Source organism: Peromyscus californicus, unplaced genomic scaffold, assembly GCF_007827085.1.
Source record: "Peromyscus californicus insignis strain IS unplaced genomic scaffold, ASM782708v3 Scaffold_11__1_contigs__length_118956290, whole genome shotgun sequence".
Taxonomy (NCBI): domain Eukaryota; kingdom Metazoa; phylum Chordata; class Mammalia; order Rodentia; family Cricetidae; genus Peromyscus; species Peromyscus californicus.
Window position 1 is genome coordinate 99,954,666 of NW_026294402.1, and position 19,350 is coordinate 99,974,015.

The 19,350-nt window shown below is 42.6% G+C and overlaps 2 protein-coding genes across 8 annotated transcripts in view; one reads left to right on the forward strand and one right to left on the reverse strand.

Annotated features, from left to right (window-relative positions):
• The window catches only part of Nek11 (NIMA related kinase 11), a 243,740-nt gene extending 235,987 nt beyond the window's left edge, over positions 1–7,753 (reverse strand). For all 5 annotated transcript variants that reach the window (XR_008214157.1, XM_052718940.1, XM_052718925.1 and 2 more), the window contains exons 1-2: positions 7,640–7,753; positions 5,353–5,665 (exon numbers count right to left, since the gene is read on the reverse strand). Coding sequence is in view for 4 of the 5 variants with exons in the window: in XM_052718940.1 (XP_052574900.1) it covers positions 5,353–5,522 (170 nt within the window). In the remaining variant the exon portion in view is untranslated. The remainder of the gene's footprint in view (positions 1–5,352; positions 5,666–7,639) is intronic.
• A 35-nt stretch (positions 7,754–7,788) lies between these two features.
• Aste1 (asteroid homolog 1) lies at positions 7,789–17,859 on the forward strand. Of its 3 annotated transcripts, none has more exons than XM_052718923.1 (5): positions 7,789–8,086; positions 9,373–10,689; positions 14,797–15,007; positions 16,570–16,765; positions 17,511–17,859. In XM_052718923.1, the coding sequence occupies exons 2-5, from the start codon at positions 9,394–9,396 to the stop codon at positions 17,839–17,841; spliced, it is 2,034 nt and encodes a 677-aa protein (XP_052574883.1). In that variant the 5' UTR covers positions 7,789–8,086; positions 9,373–9,393; the 3' UTR covers positions 17,842–17,859. The 3 variants fall into 3 exon arrangements, with proteins under 3 accessions (XP_052574883.1, XP_052574882.1, XP_052574884.1); XM_052718922.1 differs by having other exon boundaries at positions 9,376–10,689; XM_052718924.1 differs by lacking the exon at positions 7,789–8,086 and having other exon boundaries at positions 9,485–9,536; positions 9,629–10,689.
• The last annotated feature ends 1,491 nt before the right edge of the window (positions 17,860–19,350 follow it).

The window sequence follows — 19,350 nt, forward strand, 5'->3', positions numbered from 1 at the left end:
CAACCCTGCTCCTCTGAGGGCAGCCTACCTCACAGACACCGAGGCCTTGTCCTGCTCCATAGCCATTTTATGCATGTCTATTCTGTCTCTCTTCTAACCTAGAAGTCAGTGGTGTGGGGGGAAGCAGACCTTATCTCCTAATGCCTCAGTTTCTGGTGCTGAGTCCAGGGCAAAGTTCACCATTTAAGTTACAGTAAATAGTTGCTGGCTGGAAACTAAAACAGACTACAGCAGAAAAGCAACCCCACATAAGTACAATAAAATTTTTAAAAATTACTTAGTTATCAGCCTTCAATACTGACGAGCACTGAAATTCACTGCAGCAGTAGCCATAATTATCATGCATTTAGTCATGAATTTTAGGTTAAATCTGTGTAATGCTTAATTTTCACTTCCAATTTGACTGGATTAAGAAACACCTACAGCATTAGTGGGGAGCACCTTTGGATGTGTGTGAGGCCGTTTCCAGAGAGGATTAGGAGAGGTGCCCTGAATGCCAGTGGCACCATCCCATGCTTTAGGGTGCTGGACTGAACATCAGAAAAGAGGGAGAAAGCCAGAGGAGCCCTCTGAATCTCTGTCTGTGGAGATGTGAAGAGTCGCAGCCACATATTCCCACCGCCATGAGCTCTGTCATACTTTCTAACCATCGTGGCCTGCATTTTCTGGAACCATGAGGTGAATCCTTCTTCCCTTAATTTGCTTCTGTGAGGCTTTTGGTTGCACAATGAGGAAGATAACTGAAACATCTTAACATCTCTTTTCTACTAAATTCTGTTCACTATATTAAATCAAAGTAACATGCTAGCCCACCCAAATCTTTTGTGTTTGCCTTTACATCTTTTGAAGGGTCAATATCTAGAATTTATAAGAAACTGAAAAACTGGATAGCAAAAAATAATGACGGAACAATATGGTTTAAAATGGAGACGCTGTCTCAAGGAAGTCCTATCTCAAGGTGAACAGATGGAGCAGGGCATCCTCTTCTGTCCCCCTTGCCTATGCACGGGCATGTGCACTGCACATACATGCACATGCTTACACTATACACACGTACCCCCAGAGACTTACACAGTGGGAGATAGAGACACTTCTCAAAAGAAGGCATGCAAACACCAATAGATACACAATAAGGTATTCAACATCATCAGTCACTAGGAAAATGTAACTTAGAGCCACAATAAGATACTACCTCATTATATTTAGTGTGGCTATTATAAAAAAACACAGAAGAAAACAAGTGATGATGTGGATACAGAGAAAAAGAACATATTCTCCAGGTGGGAATGTAAATTAGTACAGCTATTATGAAAAATAATGTGGAGTTCCTCAGAAAATTAAAAATAGAACTATTCTATGACCCAGCAATCCCACCAATAAGCACAAAACCAGAGGAAAATCAGTTTGAAGAGACATCTGCATTCCCATGTTCATTGCAACAGTATTCCTAATAACCAAGAAATGGAGTCAAGCAGAGCATCCATCAACTGAAGTAAAGTATGCCACTTACATACATGAACTACGACTCAGTCTTAAAGGGATGGAGTTCTGCCATCACAGCATCATGAACAGAAGCGGAAGTGAGACTAAGCCCTGCACAGAAAGATGAACACCACAGGATTTCACACAAATGTGGAATTCAGACGATTCCCTCAGGGAAGTGGTGAAGAGAGCCCACTAGTGCTTACCAGAGGCAGAGAGAGGACTAGGAAAGCCCAGGAGCGAGGATGAAAAGAGGGAGAAACAAGTTCTATTCCATGGCAGGATGACTGACCATAATGACAGTGCATTGTGTGTTGAGAACTTTAATTATTCCCCACAAAGAAATGGTAATATTTGGAGAGAGACATGCTTATCCTGATTTGAACATTATACAACGTATACATATACTGAAATATCACATGGTATCCCATAGATACACATAATTTGATGTATCAAAAAATCCTTGGGATTTTCTTTTAAAGATGCTTTGGCAGCTTCATGAAAATATAAACTGAAATTATGAACTATAATATTCTTTTAGAACATAATTACATCCATTAGACCCAAGTGTCTATAATTATGAAAGAAAAACATTAGGCAAAATATACTTCTAAATTTCATGATGCAAATGTCATAATGGAAGGAACAGCTTTCTCATTCACTACTCAATGTAACAGTTTAATATTATTACTGTAATAACTAAAAAAAAGAATGTCAGATATCTGTGCCCAAAGAAAACTCTCTCCAAATATGCACTAATCAGGCGTAATTCCTGCAGCTTTTATTTTTATCCCACAGCTAGTTGGGAGAGCAATAAAAATTTAAAGGAATGTGGTATTTACATTTACGTTGTAATTAAAGTTCCCAGTATACACAAAATGTCAATGATGGCGTGGTGCCCCCAAGTGGCAATATGATGAACTGCAGGACTTTGTTGGGAGGGTCAGAAGCTGTGTCCATTTTGTAGAGTTCATTGTATCTAGAAGAGTATATTACATAAACCTGTATTTCACAGGGCCAATAATAAGTGTCTTACATCCCAATTCAGACCAGTGGTCTGTTCAAGTCAATTATTCTAATATTTAATATTAGGGAGATCTGCTTTGATCAGCTAAGGAAATAGTAGTCATAACACTATAGAAATCTTCTTTCTTAGCAAGCATTCACCTTTGCCTAGTTATAACATCACTTCCTTCTGTTTGTGGTCCAGTACAAAAAGCAAGCGTCAAAACCTTACCTAATAATCAAATTTTAGGATAATGAGAGGTACTAATGAGGTAGCCTGCGCATAAACCAAAGTATGGGGGTGAGGGGGTCATTGTGAAAAATAATATAAGCCAAAATTAGGAACTAGGATATTCTCTTTTAGAATATAATCACATATAGCAGTTATCAGAAATTTATCATTCACTCTGGGTGACTAGAAGACCACCCTTAGGACTGAAGGAGAAAGTCCTTTTCAGAAAGAACATACAATGCTTAATCTTTATTGTCAACCTGACAGAATTCAGAATTTACCTAGGAGACATATCTCTGGATGTGTCTGAGAGGGTGTTTCCAGAGGGGTTTAGCTGAGGAGGGCAGACTCGCCCCCAATGTGGGCAGTATCATCTGATGAGCTGGGGTTCTGGCCCCAATAAAGAGATACAGGAGAGAGCTGAGACCCGCACCCATGTTGCTGTTTCCTGACTACGGAGATAACGTGACCAGCTACTCCCACTCCCACTGCCCTGCCTTACCATTATGGGCTGTGTCCCCTCAATCCCGGGTAAAATAAACCTTCCTTTCTCAAGTCGCTTTGTGTGTTGTCACAGCATCGAGAAAACTAGCAAATACATTGTATACCTCATGCTCTAAGAACCCACAAAAACTCCAGCTTTCACCCTTCCTCATGCTGGAACTGACTGAAAACTTGGAATTCTAGATAACTACAACTTGTTCAAATGTTATACACAGAGACCATTTCAAAAGTTGATCTTTAAAACAAACCATTGGTAACACTTTTATAACTCCTACAACCTAGCAAGACATAGAAAGTCATGGGTCATGCTGATTTCAACCCATACTTGAATATCCAACAAGAAAAAGCTGGAAGGGGTGACAGGAGCCAGAGGCTGTCGATGAAAACAGACACTAGGATAGAAACTTGATCTTCGGGGGCAAAGAGCTTCTTGGGGCATCATTCTCTCCTCTGTTTTGAATTCCTCCCATGTTTCCTCCCTCCCTCTGTCTCTCTGTCTGTGTCTGTCTGTCTGTCTGTCTCTGTCTCTGTCTCTCTCTGTGTGTGTGTGTGTGTACAGACAGACAGACAGACCGACCAGGAGTCAACCTTAGGCGTCATTCTTCTTCCGTTTCTAGTCACCTTGTTTTTGAGACGGGGTCTCTCAGTGAAGCAGGAGTTTGGCTGTTTTGCTTGGCTGGCAGCCAGCTAGCCCCGGGACCCATCTGTCCCTGACTCTCCAGCACAGAGATTACAAGCACATGCCACCACACCTAGCTTGTTTTATGTGGGTTCTGGGGATCAAACTCAGGTCCTATGCCAGCATGACAAGCACTTTGCCGGCTGAACCACCATCCCAGCCTAACTTCAGTTACAATTAAATCTTTTTTTTTTCTTTTTTCTTTTTTCTTTTTTTTTTTTTTTCGAGACAGGGTTTCTCTGTGTAGCTTTGCGCCATTCCTGGATCTCGCTCTGTAGACCAGGCTGGCCTCGAACTCACAAAGATCCACCTGCCTCTGCCTCCCGAGTGCTGGGATTAAAGGCGTGCGCCACCACTGCCCGGCTTACAATTAACTCTTAACTACAACAAATAGAAAACAAATTCATTTAAAATGGACACTTCACTGTGAGAGAGGAGCAGGCCGTGGTATCAAGAATTTTCTAGCAAAATCAAAGGTGACAAGGGTACCATGAATGTGAACTAGCTTTGAATGAGAAGATCCATTTGTTTTAAATGTCTAGCTTCTGACTACAGATTCCGAAGAAAAGAGCATCTTTCCTTCAGTACACCCCATTTATCTGGAATGTGAAATACTGTTTATTTTCATTCTGTAGCATTTCTAAAAATAGTCATCATCTTGAAGAATTCGGCTTTCCTCATCAAGGAAGTCCACAACCAAGGTCAGAGGGAATATTTTGCCTTTGAGACTGCAGTATACATTAAAAAGTCATTTTTTTTTTTACATAATCTACCCTATTTACCTTCTCTGGATCATTTGAATATTTTATTTGGATCTGGAATGAATATTGTTGTTTTTAAAATCTTATCTGGGGGAGAGAGTGTAGCTCAGTTTTAGAGCAAAACCCTGTGACTTCAAAGAAAATGGGGTGGGGGTATCTAAAGAAAAATCAGTGAAGGGATGCTGTGGGATGGTCTGTATGTCAAATGTGTTGCTGATTGGTCAATGAATAAATCACTGATTGGTCAGTGGCCAGGCAGGAAGTATAGGCGGGACTAACAGAGGAGAATTGAGAGAACAGGAAGCTGGGTGAAAGAGACATTGGCAGCCGCCATCAGGACAAGGAAGATGTAAAGTACCGGTAAGCCACAAGCCACGTGGCAAGGTATAGATTAATAGAAATAGATTAATTTAAGCTGTAAGAACAGTTAACAAGAAGCCTGCCACGGCCATACAGTTTGTAACCAATATAAGTGTCTGTGTTTACTTGATCGGGTTTGGCAGCTTGGGACTGGCGGGTGAGAGAGATTTGTCCTGACTGTGGGCCAGGCAGGAAAACTCTAGCAACAAAGGGACTTTTCTATGTCTAGCAGTTTCTTGTTTAATATAAAGTACAGAGCAGATATGATGCTATGTTTTAAATTCGGCCTAGCCTGTGGCTACACACAGATTTGAACGTTTATTACTTACAGTTCCTCTCCCTGTTTGGCTTTCTTGTCTGACACCAGATAGACAGTTCCAAAACTTCCACTGCCAAGTTTCTGTTGAAGAACATATCTTCTTGCAATCAAGGTAGTTGGATACTTGGAAATGGCTGTAGAACCACTCAGGCACTTAGCGGTCTCTTCAAATTTCAGCATTGCTCCAAGGTAAAACTCACTTGTTCTTTCCCAGAAACAGCCAGGCCTCCCGGTTAATGGTCAAAGAGTCAGGCAGGAAGTGTTTATTGATGCCAGAAATATGGAAAATCCACAGATCATGTCTAAAAGCAGCTATACAACTCCTACAAAAAAGTAGAAGCTTTTGACAATGATGCCTGCACCGTACCTTGTGTTATCACACCAGCTAGCATGTGTCTGTGTGCAAGCCTATGTGCATGTGTCTGTCTGTGTGCAAGCCCGTGTGCATGTGTCTGTGTGCAAGCCCGTGTGCATGTGTCTGTCTGTGTGCAAGCCCGTGTGCATGTGTCTGTGTGCAAGCCCGTGTGTCGGGGGAGGGTGGTGAAAACACTGCAAACTCTGGAAGGCATTTTCTCAGAGAAAGACAGCCTTCCTTAGCTTTACAGCCAATTTTGACTGACATCTGAAATGTGTATTTGTCTTATAATTTTCTGTTAAATATTTACACTCCCCATCAACTTAAAAGAAAAATCCAAGCACAGGACCACGGCTTCCCTGGATGCTCTCTTCCTTCTATGTCTACTCTGGCTTACAACCAGAGTAAACTGGGACTAAACCATCAATGAGCATACTCGGCGTTCCCCTGCATTTTTCCATGTAGACTTTAAATCATAGTTTATTTATTAGACTCGATATGGGGAGGGATATTAATTCAGAGTATTTTTGTCTCCCTTTCATCCTAAGCAAAACTTGATTCTATTTCTATTATATTGGATACAGAGTAATCTCCTTGGATTAGAAGTAACAAAAAGGAACTCAAAACTAAAACTGCATTTTAAAGGTAGCTGAATATAAATATATAGGTAAAACCATAATTCCTCAAGGAGCTATGAAATGTATGGCAGTTGTGAATGGCAGAACTGTTTCATGAACAGAACACATTTTTATTCCACCCAAGTGTTAAATGTTTTATTGAAAACTTTTCTTGTTTTAAATCTGTACGAAAATATGATTTTACACTGAAAACCATGTATGCCTTGGCCCTAGGTTTTTGTATTCAACAACTCCAAAGCAAGAAGAAAAAATATTGTTATAATGATGACCTGTAGGCTTGACATGTACCACAAAACCTACCAGGGCAATCAAACACGAAAATTTGCAAAACAAACATAAAACCAAGTTGTAACACTGTCTTCTTTAAATAATGTACTAATCTGTTGTTTCATCCAGCCCCAGTGAGAGCAATAGCCCTCCTCAAGGGAATGTTAGTAAAATCTACAGCACCTAAGGAGTAGACCTCTAAAAGGTACCTTCTGTTTGCTCTTTGGCTGGCAGAAAAGTGGTGCTTTCTAGATAAAGTAAGCTGTTTGGGAAACTGTAAGGCCAACAGTTTTTTAGATCACTAATAATTCTCTTTAGTGTGGAGAGGAGATTAAAGTTTGGTGGAGGACAGAACTCAAGATGGAGGGCCAGGAGCTTCTATTTGTAATGGAGAGATAAACCCAGCAGTGTGCAAACAGTCCCTCCAGGCTAATCTCACAGACTCAGCTCTGTCACTCTCATCCCTGTCCATAACCACAGAATGGACATATACTGCAGCATGGATCTGAAACTAGGGCGGTGAAACTTGGGTGCTGGGAACACGCGTTATCTTTGCATCCCTGGTGCCTGGCTAACAGCTAAAATATAGTATCAGTAAACGTTTGGAGAGCAAGGAAGGGTCCAAAAAACCAACTGTGGTCCAAAGGTTTTGTGGACAAAAAAGGAAAGAAAGCAGGATGGGAACTTGGAGAGAGCGGAGAGATGCCCACTTTGTGCTAACCATCCCTAGGGAAAATGACCCATCCCGCTGGGGCAGGCCAAGAAAAAGCCAAGTGTTTATCGCGGGTGGGAACCGAGTGGTTTATGTCCACATAACAAGCACTAGGAAGCTGTCCCTGACTTCGGGTTCTGCTAAATCTGACCCGAGTGGTAAACTCTAACCCTGAGGTTAAAGGAACAACTTCCTTGACTCTCCAACAAATAAATTGATTTTCGCAAAGCAGGTGAATGTATATCGAGGGGTTGGGCGCTTATTCTCCCGAGGGTGAATGGGGTCCGGGGGCTGCGGGGCCGGCTGCCCGGGCTCCACTTGTTACCTTTCCTGGTCCGGGACCCGCGACGCCCGGCCATGCTTAAAGCTCCATGCCTCGGAGGGCGTGGTTGTTTGACACCGTCGCCACGGAAACGGCGCGGGGGCTGCTGGGAAGTCGGGGTTCGGCCGCCCGGCCAGCGGAAGCGCCGGCGACCCTATGAGGCGGAGCGAAGGGTTGGGGGGCGAGGCGGGCCGAGCTTCCCTGAGGAAGCGGCCGCAATCGTGAGACTAACACCTCAGCCTTCTACACCAAGTTACCACCACCGGCCCGAAAACACTTGCATCTACCGGCAGCGCCCTTAGCTTCTCGGAGCTAGGCTTCCCAGTGACGTCATTCCCAGGTACTTCCGGTTTCCGCTCGCGGTCTTCAACTCACCTGCCAGCCCGCCAGTTCTCCAGGGCTTCTGCCAGCTGCTGATGAAGGGAGTGGGCCACCAGGAGGAAGCAGCAGGTGGGTTGAGAGGGCCGCGGTGGCTTGGGGTAGGAAGGTCTGTGTCACCTTTGCCCTGCCTGGCTTGCATTTGTTGAGCTACTCCATGCAAGGTCATGCCATTAGCTTACTACGAGTCGTGAGTTTGCAGAAACCACGAGACAGACCCGGAAAGAAACGACTGTTTGGAATTAAAAGTGCTGAGATGTTGAACGAGGTGGGTCTGAAGTGAGGTGAAATGTTAGCAGATGAAAAAAAAAAATCAGAGTGATGAATTTTTATGTAGTGTCTCTAAAAATCAAAATGCAAAAATCCCAAGACTGGCAAAAATGTCACAATTTTAAACAAAGCAAGGTTGGTAATAGTACTACAGCTGTAGTTTTTTTCTTAGCCCAAACTGCTATTTAATGGCCCCGCACTCAATATCTGTAAGAAGGGTCTTCTTATCCATAAGAAAGAAAAACTGAATCCTTATGTGCCCTACACTGAGATTTATAACATTGATAAGGGTGTCATTCTTATAGCTTAGGACTTTTTGCCTTGACCCTCACAAAACAGATACTCAGTCTTGTAAAGTGGAAACATCAGTAGCAAAATCCATGGAATTTCTATGTTGGTGTGACCATAGTGTTCCGGTGAGGCCAGGAGTAGCCTCCACCATTAACCAAAGAACAAATCCCATGAAATGACTAAGTTTGTGTCTTGTACCACACAAGGAAAAATGCTCAGCTAGATATGCTGACACCCAATATAGTCTTTAAAGAGCATGTCTCATTTTCTATTGAAGCAATGATCGGGTGCCCCTAAAAGTACCATTTTTGTCAGGGCTCTCTAGAGAAACAGAACGGTAGTAGGGTCTGTCTACAAACACACATACAAGATTTATTAGAGTGGCTTAAAGTCAGTGCTTCGACTCTTCCAACAATGGCTGTCTCCCAGCGAAAAGTCCAAGAATCCGGGAGTTGTTCATTCCCTGAGACCGGATGTCTGAGCTGGTCTTCAGGATCCACCAGAATGCTGAAGAAGTAGGCTGTAGTGCCAAGGAAGGAATGAACCTGCCAGGGAGAGTTAGAGCAGGTGCGCAAAGGGCAAGATGTTTCTTTGTCCACATCCATTGTATAGGCTGCCACCAGAAGGTGTGGCCTAGACTGGAGGTCTTCCCACCTCCAATGATTCAGTCAAGAAAAATCCCTCACCAGTAAGTATACCCAGCAGGTTGGGTCTTGGTTGATTCCAGGTGTAGTCAGATTGGCAACCAAGAATAGCCGTCAGAGGCACCATCCATTCAAATTGTTTTATTGTTTCAGCAGGCAGTTCTGTCAGTCATCATGGGCATCCGAGGACTAATGAGTTTCGTGGAAGACTACAGTAATGAATTCTTCACTGATTTGAAACTGCGCGACACAAAAATTATCATTGATGGCTACTCTCTTTTCCACCGACTTTGCTTCAATTCAAACTTGGAACTCCGGTATGGAGGGGACTATGATTCATTTGCAGACGTTGTACAGAAATTCTTTGAATCACTGTTTGCCTGTCACATTTGTCCGTATGTTGTATTAGATGGAGGGTGTGACATTTCAGATAAAAAGCTTACAACTTTGAAGGATCGAGCTAGAGAGAAGATCCAAGTGGCCCATTCCCTTTCTGTTGGTGGGGGTGGGAATGTGTGTCCCTTACTCATCCGAGAAGTGTTCATCCAGGTTTTGATTAGGCTTAACGTATGTTTTGTCCAGAGCTTTTCAGAAGCAGATCGGGACATTATGACACTTGCCAATCACTGGAACTGTCCGGTGCTATCATCAGATAGTGACTTTTGCATTTTTGACCTGAAAAGTGGGTTTTGCCCACTGAGCAGCTTTCAGTGGAGAAATCTGAACATTGTTAAGACTACACAAGATTACTATATTCCTGCCAAATGCTTTTCCCTTGATGCATTCTGCCATTACTTCAGCAACATGAACAAAACTCTGTTACCTCTCTTTGCGGTGCTATGTGGAAATGACCATGTTAACCTGCCCATCATAGAGACATTCATAAGTAAAGCGCGTCTTCCTCTTAGTTCTAAGGGGAGGAGATATCAACGAGTTGTGGGACTTCTGAACTGGTTGTCTCATTTTGATGACCCCACTGAAGCACTCGATCATGTCCTGAAGCATCTCCCCAAAAAGGGTCGAGAAGATGTCAAGGAACTTCTCTGCTGTTCCATGGAGGAGTACCAGCCTTCCCAGGTGAAGCTGCAGGACTTCTTCCACTGTGGTACTTACGTCTGTCCAGACGCTTTGAATCTGGGCTTACCAGAGTGGGTACAAGTAGCTCTAGCCAAAGGCCAGCTACCCCCTTTCATCAGTGATGCTTTGGTGCTCCAAAGGACCTTTCTTCACACACAGGTAGAAAATATGCAGCGACCAAATGCCCACAGAATAGCTCGGCCCATCCGGCAGATTATCTATGGGCTTCTTTTGAGTGCCTCGTCACACCCAGAAGATGTGTCCCAGAACACAGTGCCTTCTCAGCCTCTGGCTTTCAACGAAGTGGAAAGAGTTAATAAAAATATCAACATATCAGTTGTTTATGCAAAGCAGCTACTCAAGGATCATTCTGACTTGAGCAAATTGACTGAGGTAAGTTTGTAAGACTAATAAAATTCTAAGAAATCTCTCTAGAGATTATGTTGCTTTCATATGTACTGTCTCTCTTAATATATAGCACATTGGTTCACATCATGCCTTCATGTTATGTGTGAAAACTAGAACTCCAGTGATCTAGGTAATCTCTTAGCTAGTGTTAGTGCTGCGACTCAAACCTAGCACTTGTAGCCCTAAATTTGCTATTCTCAGTGGTCTTCAGTAACCTGTTTCCTTCGCAGTTACTGCACTGTATTGATTCCAACTAGAATAGGGTTATATAACTTTTTTTTAAAAGAAGGAAAAGGAAAAATCCTGAACTGTAAAAGGAGTGTGCATATAGGCACTTGATGTGGGCATAACAGCATCTTAGATTATCTCAGTTGAATTAAGATTGATACTGATGCTTCTGTCTAAAGGCTTTTGTTTTTATTAATGAGGGCCTCTTTTTAGGCTTTTGGTAATATGTAAATATATTAAGAATAACAGATATGAAACTTTATTTTGATAACACAATTAAACATACAAGTTAAATGTAAGTGAATTTATAAAGCCATTTGCAATGCCCATTGGGTTTGTTTTTTAGTTCCAACTAAATATTCACTCTCAGACTCACAGGGTCATTGGCTCAAGCCTACTCAAGTGTGAAGGATAGCAGCCAGTTTCCCTGTTGGTGATCAGACCTTACTGGCCGCCAGTTTGATCCCAAGGGATATTGATAGTGACCGCCACTTCCTAGGGAGTGGAAAAGGTGGAGTTGCCACTGAGATCTAGTGGGGTAAGGCAAGGATGTTAAGCTTTTTAGAATGAACAGATTGTCACCGTACAATAAAGAATTAGGTGACCCAAAATGCCCATTGTGCGTTTTTAGCCTCTTCACTAGTGACAGCATAAGCACAGGGAAAGATTTGTAAGTGGGTATCAAAAGCATACTTGGCACTGGGAATTAGCTACTAATAGGAACAGTGCTCCTTTTGGAGGTGATGAGAATGTTCTGGAATTAATAATGGCTACACAAGCCTATAAATATACTAAAACTACTGAATTGTGTACTTTAAAGAGGTGAATTTTCTGACGTTATTTATATCTCAGAGAAAGCAGAGTTTCAGTTAAAAGCCTTCTTCCCCACAGGATCTTATCTGTACACTTTATAAATGAATCTTTTCCACCAGGCATCTTTTATTCATCTTTTCCACCAGGCATCTTTTATTCAGTGTATCTGTGAGACTCACTTATAAACTCGATTTGTAGACCAGGCTGTCCTTGAATTCACAGAGATCTGCCTGCCTCTGCCTCCCAAGTGCTGGAATTAAAGGCGTGCGCCACGACCGAGCCCAGCTCACTTATAACTTGTTCATTTCTCTCTGCTGTAAACTCACTGCATTGTGGGAATGAATATACCATGAATGATTTTTCTTCTGGGTGGTTTCCAGTTGTGCTGTTTCAGATAGTGCCATGAATATTGTGGTGCACATCACCTGTAACCTAAGGGCATACATAGTTCTATTGCACATACGTGGAATGGCTGGGCCGGGTAGGAGAGGCACTGTGCTCAGCTCTTTAGAAGTCTTGCCAAAAGGTCTTGACAGTGGACCCACTAACACTGCCAGCAGCGGAGAGTGCTTCTTCCTGTGCTCTTGCCAGTCCTAGGTGTTTATTAGCCCAGGAAAGGTTCTGGCTGGTCTAGTTGGGGTTACATCATCTTAGTCATTTGGGTGGGCAATCTGCAGTTCTCTGATGACTCGCTTGTGTTCATTAGCCAGTTAGATGTTCTGTGTGAAGTCTTTTGCCTATCTTTCTGGGCTTTTCGCCCACTGATCATTGTAAATCGACACTGTTGCCAGAGCCTCCCATTCTGATTTTCACTGTAGTATATTCTACTAAACAGTTTTAGTATAGTCACTTAAATTTTTATTACTTATGGTTACGCTTTTGTGATCTTCTTAGGAAATTACTACCTACTCCCAAGATTATGAAAATAGTTACCTTTCCCTTTCACATTAAATCTACCATCTGTCCAGAAGAGGCAGGGTGTGAAATAGGAATAAGGACACTTTTCTTCCTATGAAATCTAATCCAATCAATGAGATGTAGCATGCTGATTGTATTTCTTAATGAGTGATAACTAAAGCGTTCTTAGCACTTAGTTGTATTCAAAGAAAGAGGAGATTTTCATACACTTTGTACCATTTGGCTTGCCTTTGGCATGAGTTAATCAGTTCTGTATTTAGCTCAATGGTTTTAAGCTCTAATTAGCCCATAATTTTAAGTGATGCCAGGTGCAAATTATTTCCAGACACAAATGCAGGTTCAAGTACAGAAACCTTGTGATCATCTCTGCTTTTAACACGATGTAATAGTATTTCAGCTTTGTGCCAGCTCATGATAGAGACTTTACATATTGGCTCATTGAATTCCCACCAAATCCAAATGGGATGTTGTGGGATACCTTGAATCAGGAAGTGGAGCTGGTGACCAGCTGACCAGAACTGGCCATAGAGTAGTCAGCAATTTGGACAGAGAAGTCGTACAGGAAGGAAAGGGCTGGGACTAGAGTTTCAGCGCTCTTGGTTCTGAGACAAGGGAAGAGACCTGTCTCTTGCTGTGTCTTGGGCCAAAAACAAGGTCAGCTCTTTGCTACTCAGCCAGTCTGAGCTAGCAGGTTTTCACCCCAGCCTTTGACTTCTGAGCCTTATTGATAAATAGAACAATAGAGACTTAATTTAAACCTACATATCCGTGGCTGCAGGACCAGAAGCTCCACCAAGCCATGGTCTGCAGGGCACTGACTCAGGGGCTGTGAAGCAGCAGATGATAATTAAAATATCACTAGATTCATGTGCAGTCTCTAAGCCAACAGAAAAACATCAATGGGATAGTCCCAAACAGGCCTGGGAGCAAAACACATGGGGCTACAAGCAGAGCAGTACCCTGTCTAGAAGGCGTTGAGGACTGAGCAGTTCAAAAACCACCCTGTGCAACTCCAACACGAGAGGCTCATTTTACAGATGATCAGACTAGAAAAGCCCTCAGAAACTTGCCCAAAGCCAGTTATTGAGGGTAGAACCTCTAACGTCAAATCCTAGACCACTCTGTTCATTAAAGTTGTAACTTGGAAGTTTAGAGCTGTTTTCGCTTAAGGTGTGAGTCCTACTTCCAGTAGGGGTTGCTGCTATACTATAAAGAACTTCGTTTATTTCCGATTATAAAATTAAATAACTGAAACTAACAATATTAAATTACTGAAACTATAGTGTTGTACTACCCAAAGGCCTCAGACATTAATGATGTAACTATTTTGTCAATTATGATTTTTTTTGTGTGAACTAACATTTCATCTCATTTATCAGTCACACCCATTAGGTGCTAAGAATGTACCCCACTGTTCCATCCTCTGGAAGGGAGGGTATTTCTCTAACTGCGTAGATACCAGGAGTACAACTCCTTTTAATAAGTGTTTATCGAAGTGTGGCCTGTAAGGCCCTTTAGGATTCCCAACATCTTGAGATTCATTTGAGTGAAATTCAGCAAGCAGCTCAGAGCTCCCAGGGCTGTTCACTTCTCAGCTTGTGTTTGAAGTACCTTCTAATGGAAAGCGTAAGGGGAAGTGTGTTCGTGTACTGCAAGCAGTGTGGGAAGTCGTTAAGATGGTCCTGCCTGACTTCAGTGTATCTCTAACCCTTGAGGAGCCACATGCCCGAGGGGTTGTAATTTATTTTGTGGAGGTGATCATTTAGGGCATCAGAGAGAAAATGGTACCAAGTAAGGGCAGGGTTGATGTGGATCTTTGTTTCCCACAGTAAAGTATATGGGTTCCAGTTAAAATGCAAGTTCCTAAGCTCCCCTCAGATTACTGATCAAAATTAAGGGGTAGGACTTCAGGACTGAATTTCTAACAAGCTTCCTGAGGGATAAGTGTACTGAATATGCTCACCGCCCTACAGAGAGAGGGGGCAGAAACACAAGAAAAGCTATTTAAGAGGGCATAGAAGGTACATTCCTTCAAAGAACCAAACATAATTAACTTCCACAGCTGAATTAAATCTCTTCATGTTACCAAATCCCCAAAAAATCCCTAATTTGAAGAACATTTGATGTTTTCAGCTCCCCTTGGCTAGGCGGCAGATGCTTCTGTTGGAAGCCCTGAAGGTCAAACAGGTTGTCCTGGAGTCCATCCCTACTCTTCTGCAGTTGCCTGTTGCTGTCACTTGTTACTGGTTGCAGTCCACAGAGGCCAAGGCAAAGCTCCATCATCTGCAGGCCTTACTGCTGGGGATGCTGATGGAGCCCTTGCATGCCATCATCAACTGCCCTGGTAGGTGCTAGAAATCCGGTAATGTTTTGTCTAGTTGTGTATGAACTGTACGACCTCAAGAACTCACACAAAGAAAAACAGTTGACCCCTATTTCAGCAGAACGCAGGAGTGAAGGTGCCACAATGCCCTTCACTGGTAAATATTCCTAGTAGTTCCATGTGCTGAGCTTGGAGCCAGGAGCTCGGCCCCAGGCATAGAGCTGGGATGTGCTAGTCCTGCCTAACTCTGTCTGCTCTGAGACACTTGATGATGCTTCAAGTGTGACAGTGCTTTGACCGCTGTACTTTCATTCCTGCGACCCCGTCACCACCAATGCAGCAGCAGCACCAGCAGCAGCAGCACAATAAACCTACTTGCACTTGCCCAGAAAATGAAACTTCTCAGTACTTCCAACCACAATATTCTTGTTCAAATTGTTTTCTGTCTTTCTTTAAGGCTATTAAGTTTCAATTAGTATGTAAGTGATAATAGAAAGAAAAAAAAAACTTGTTTCCACTAGAGAAATAGTCTGGGCAGTTTTGTCTGCATTTAAATATTGGGTGAAATAAATGAAGCATTGGAACATTTTAGTTCTTTAATGCAACTTTCTCCTTAAAAGATTATGAGTTCCATGTGTGTACAGAGACAAAACATTCTCATCATAGCAAGAGTTCTGTATAGTCCTACCTTGGTGTATTCTATGAGTTTAAGAATGAAATAGTATGGACTCAAAACATCTCAAATATTCAGGCTCAAATCTGATAGTAGCCATCAGAGGGACCACTGGTATAAGACAATCAAAACAAGTCAGGCCTGTGGCTTTAAGAACATATTTTGAAGCTATGTTCTGTTTAAATAAATACAGAAATTCCCATAACATGAGCCCATTAAGATTTTGCGTGAGTCCTATAGAAGGGGCATGTCTGTCTGTTTTCTTTTAGGAAATCTGGAGCCCGCACCCAGGCAGGCTCAGTGCTCTGCTTCCTGCTAATTGTGAAAGGTGGGCCTCCTTTTATTACTTTCAAGTTGGTCCCAAGGGTATTTTGTGCACCTCTGCTCACACCAACCCGCAGAAGCTGCATCTCCCAAGGCGGTTGCTTCTTGCCCCTTCTGTTAAGCAGTGAACTATTCATACTTTAGTTTCCCCCTGTAAAACAGGCAAAATGTGCTTTGAACCTATATAAGCTGTCTTTACACAAGTGTGCTATCCCATGGGTGCACCTGTGAAAGGAATGAGCAAATAAAACAGTGAGGAGAATGGCGTTTAATGTCATGTTTTCAGAGACACACACATCTTAAGAGAATTCCACACAGACTTGTTTAAGGTTAGGTAGCATACTATGGGAGAGATTTTATTTCAAGGAAAAATCAATAATTTGGAATTGAATAAAGTCATCATGAAAAGGGGCCTCCGGTGTAAATATTTCAGTTTTTATAATGAGGCATTTATGAAACCAGAAGTGGAAAACAACTAGTTTTCAAACTAATTGTCTTTGGGGGCTTTGACGTTGGCATGTAAAGAAAGTACAAATTGATGCAGTGTTTTTGGGAAATGCTGCCTTTGGGTGGTTTCTCTGTCTAGGTGAGGAAGGTTCACGGGCAGGTGGTGCCAAGACGCTGTATGAAGAGTTACAACGGGTGAAGACGCCCACGCGCCCGGGTGCCAGGCTGGACTTAGACACAGCTCACGTCTTCTGTCAGTGGCAATGCTGCCTCCAGATGGGGCTGTATCTCAACCAGCTGCTGTCCACTCCTCTGCCAGAGCCGGACCTAACTCAGTAAGCACCACGGGAAACTGGTTCGGACGGGTACACACACAGATCCTGTCTTTACATCTAAAACAAGTGCTCTGACAACAGTCAGTGTTCCTATGCTCAATCTCAGAACAGCTGTAACTGAAGCTCTGGAAACGGAAAACATTTCCAGTTTCAATTGTATGTAAGTTTTCCAAGATCAGTAGGCTATAACTAAATACCTCAGTTCTTTTGGGTGTTTGAATTATTACTTTATGGAGATTTTTTCTGCCACTCTACCCCTAGGCACATCCTGATATTGGTATATATATATAATGCTGATTTTACACTTTACTCTGGCTCTACACTGACTGCCAGAGTACACCAGGTTGATCAACCCTGGCCATAAGTCATTCCATTTACGGGTTCTAGTTAACCCCATTTTGTATTTATGTAGTGGGTTGTTATTCCAAATGACCAACATATGATACCATTACAATTTGCTGATATTGTAATAAACTGCCTGTTTGGTTTACCAAGGCCATTTTATTAAATTCCTATTCTTTGAAGTGTTAGAGAGGCCTATTTAACTCCAGGCTAGCATCATCACAAGGTTTTACGTCCCCAGCCAAAGTACTCATTTTAACCACTCAGTTCCAGTAAGTAATTTTACTGATTATATAGGAGCAGTAAGCTGAGTGTTTCGACACTTCTGTTGAAAATGTTCATCTTAGTTGTCCCACTGCACTGAACTGATGCTTTCAAACCATGTTGTTCTCCCACTGAACAGGTTGTACAGTGGAAGCCTGGTGCATGGACTCTGCCAGCAACTGCTAGCATCCACCTCTGCAGAAAGCCTCCTGAACATGTGTCCTGAGGCAAAGCAACTTTATGAACATCTGTTCAATGCCACGAGGTCATATGCCCCAGCTGAACTGTTTTTACCAAAGACTCAATCAAACTCAAAAAAGAGGAGGCAGAAGAAAAAGGCTGGCAGCCAGTCAAAGAACCAAGTGGTAACCACTTCAAACACCAGGCACTGGGGTGACAGGGGCAATCGCTTCGGGCTGTTAATGGTTGAAAGCTTGGAGGAGCACGTAGAGACCTCAGAGCTTGAATAAACAGTCTATAGAATATGAGATTGGTGGTTCTAACTTAAAAACAGTTCTCTTACCTCCCTTGAAACTAATTTTTCTTTAGGACTAGCCAATTATGGGATAAACCTTACAACAGACCATCTGAATTCCAAGATATTTTGTACTCTACTTTTTTTTTTTTTTTTTTTTTTTGGTTTTTCGAGACAGGGTTTCTCTGTGTAGCTTTGCGCCTTTCCTGGTACTCGCTTTGGAGACCAGGCTGGCCTCGAACTCACAGAGATCCGCCTGCCTCTGCCTCCCGAGTGCTGGGATTAAAGGCGTGCGCCACCACCGCCCGGCTGTACTCTACTTTTAATACAGCCTGATTTAAGAAATGTCTCTATCATCACTTACTTACTTTATGTGTGTTGGGGACGCGAGAGCCATGGTCCTTGTATGGAAATCAGAGAACAACTCTTGAGAGTTGGTTCTGTTCCACCATGTGGGCTCCAGGGATCAAACTTGGGTTGTCAGCCTTAGAAGCAAATGCTTTACCTCCTGAGCCATCTTGCTGGCCCAGAAACATCTATATTTCTTAAGCATGTTTTCACTCCTCATGGTCCTTTTCAGCAAACATTTAATACTTTATAGCCTTTAAGTTGCAATAGCTTAGCCAACTATATTCTTAAGAATAGAAATCTTACATAGTAATTTACCACAAAATCTGGTAGTAATAATTTCATTAAAAAGGTTTTTTTGCCCAGGCTTCAGTGGCACACACCTTTAATCCCAATACTTGAGAGGCAACGGCAGGTGGATCTCTGTGAGTTTGAGGCCAGCCTGGTCTACAGAGCGAGATCCAGGACAGGCACCAAAACTGCACAGAGAAACCCAGTCTTGGGGGGGAAAAAAAAAAACAAAAAAAGGATTTTTTGTATTTAAGTTTGAAAAGTCTGGGTAATAAAAAAAAACAGGAGGTTAGAAATGCGGTAAATTAGACTACATATGATTGATAAATGCATAGGTACACTCCAAGTCTTACAGCATAGGTTGCAACTGTAACAGCCCACAAACATAAACAGTATTCTGAGCTGCTTCATCTGAGCAGAAAAGAAAGGAAAATCTCAGATCAACACTGGACTCCAGGCCTTCCACATGCTGGGTTTTGACAAGGGCTCCAACACTTTTTGTTTTGATTTTTGCTGTGCTGGAGATGCAACCCAGGCCCTGCACATGCTATGCAAGTATTCTACTACTGAGGTGAACCCTAACCCCAAAGCCAGCATTTTATAAATCAAAGAATTGGGATGGAAAGTAGCAGACAGAATGTCTCCTACTTGGTGGTTGTAAAAATGTGTATCTTACAAACCAGGCAGTGGTGGCGCACGCCTTTAATCCCAGCACTCGGGAGGCAGAGGCAGGAGGATCTCTGAGTTCAAGGCCAGCCTGGGCTACAGAGTGAGTTCCAGGAAAGGCTCTGAAGCTACACAGAGAAACTCTGTCTCAAAAAAAAAAACAACAACAACAAAAATGTGTATCTTACCATACATAGTC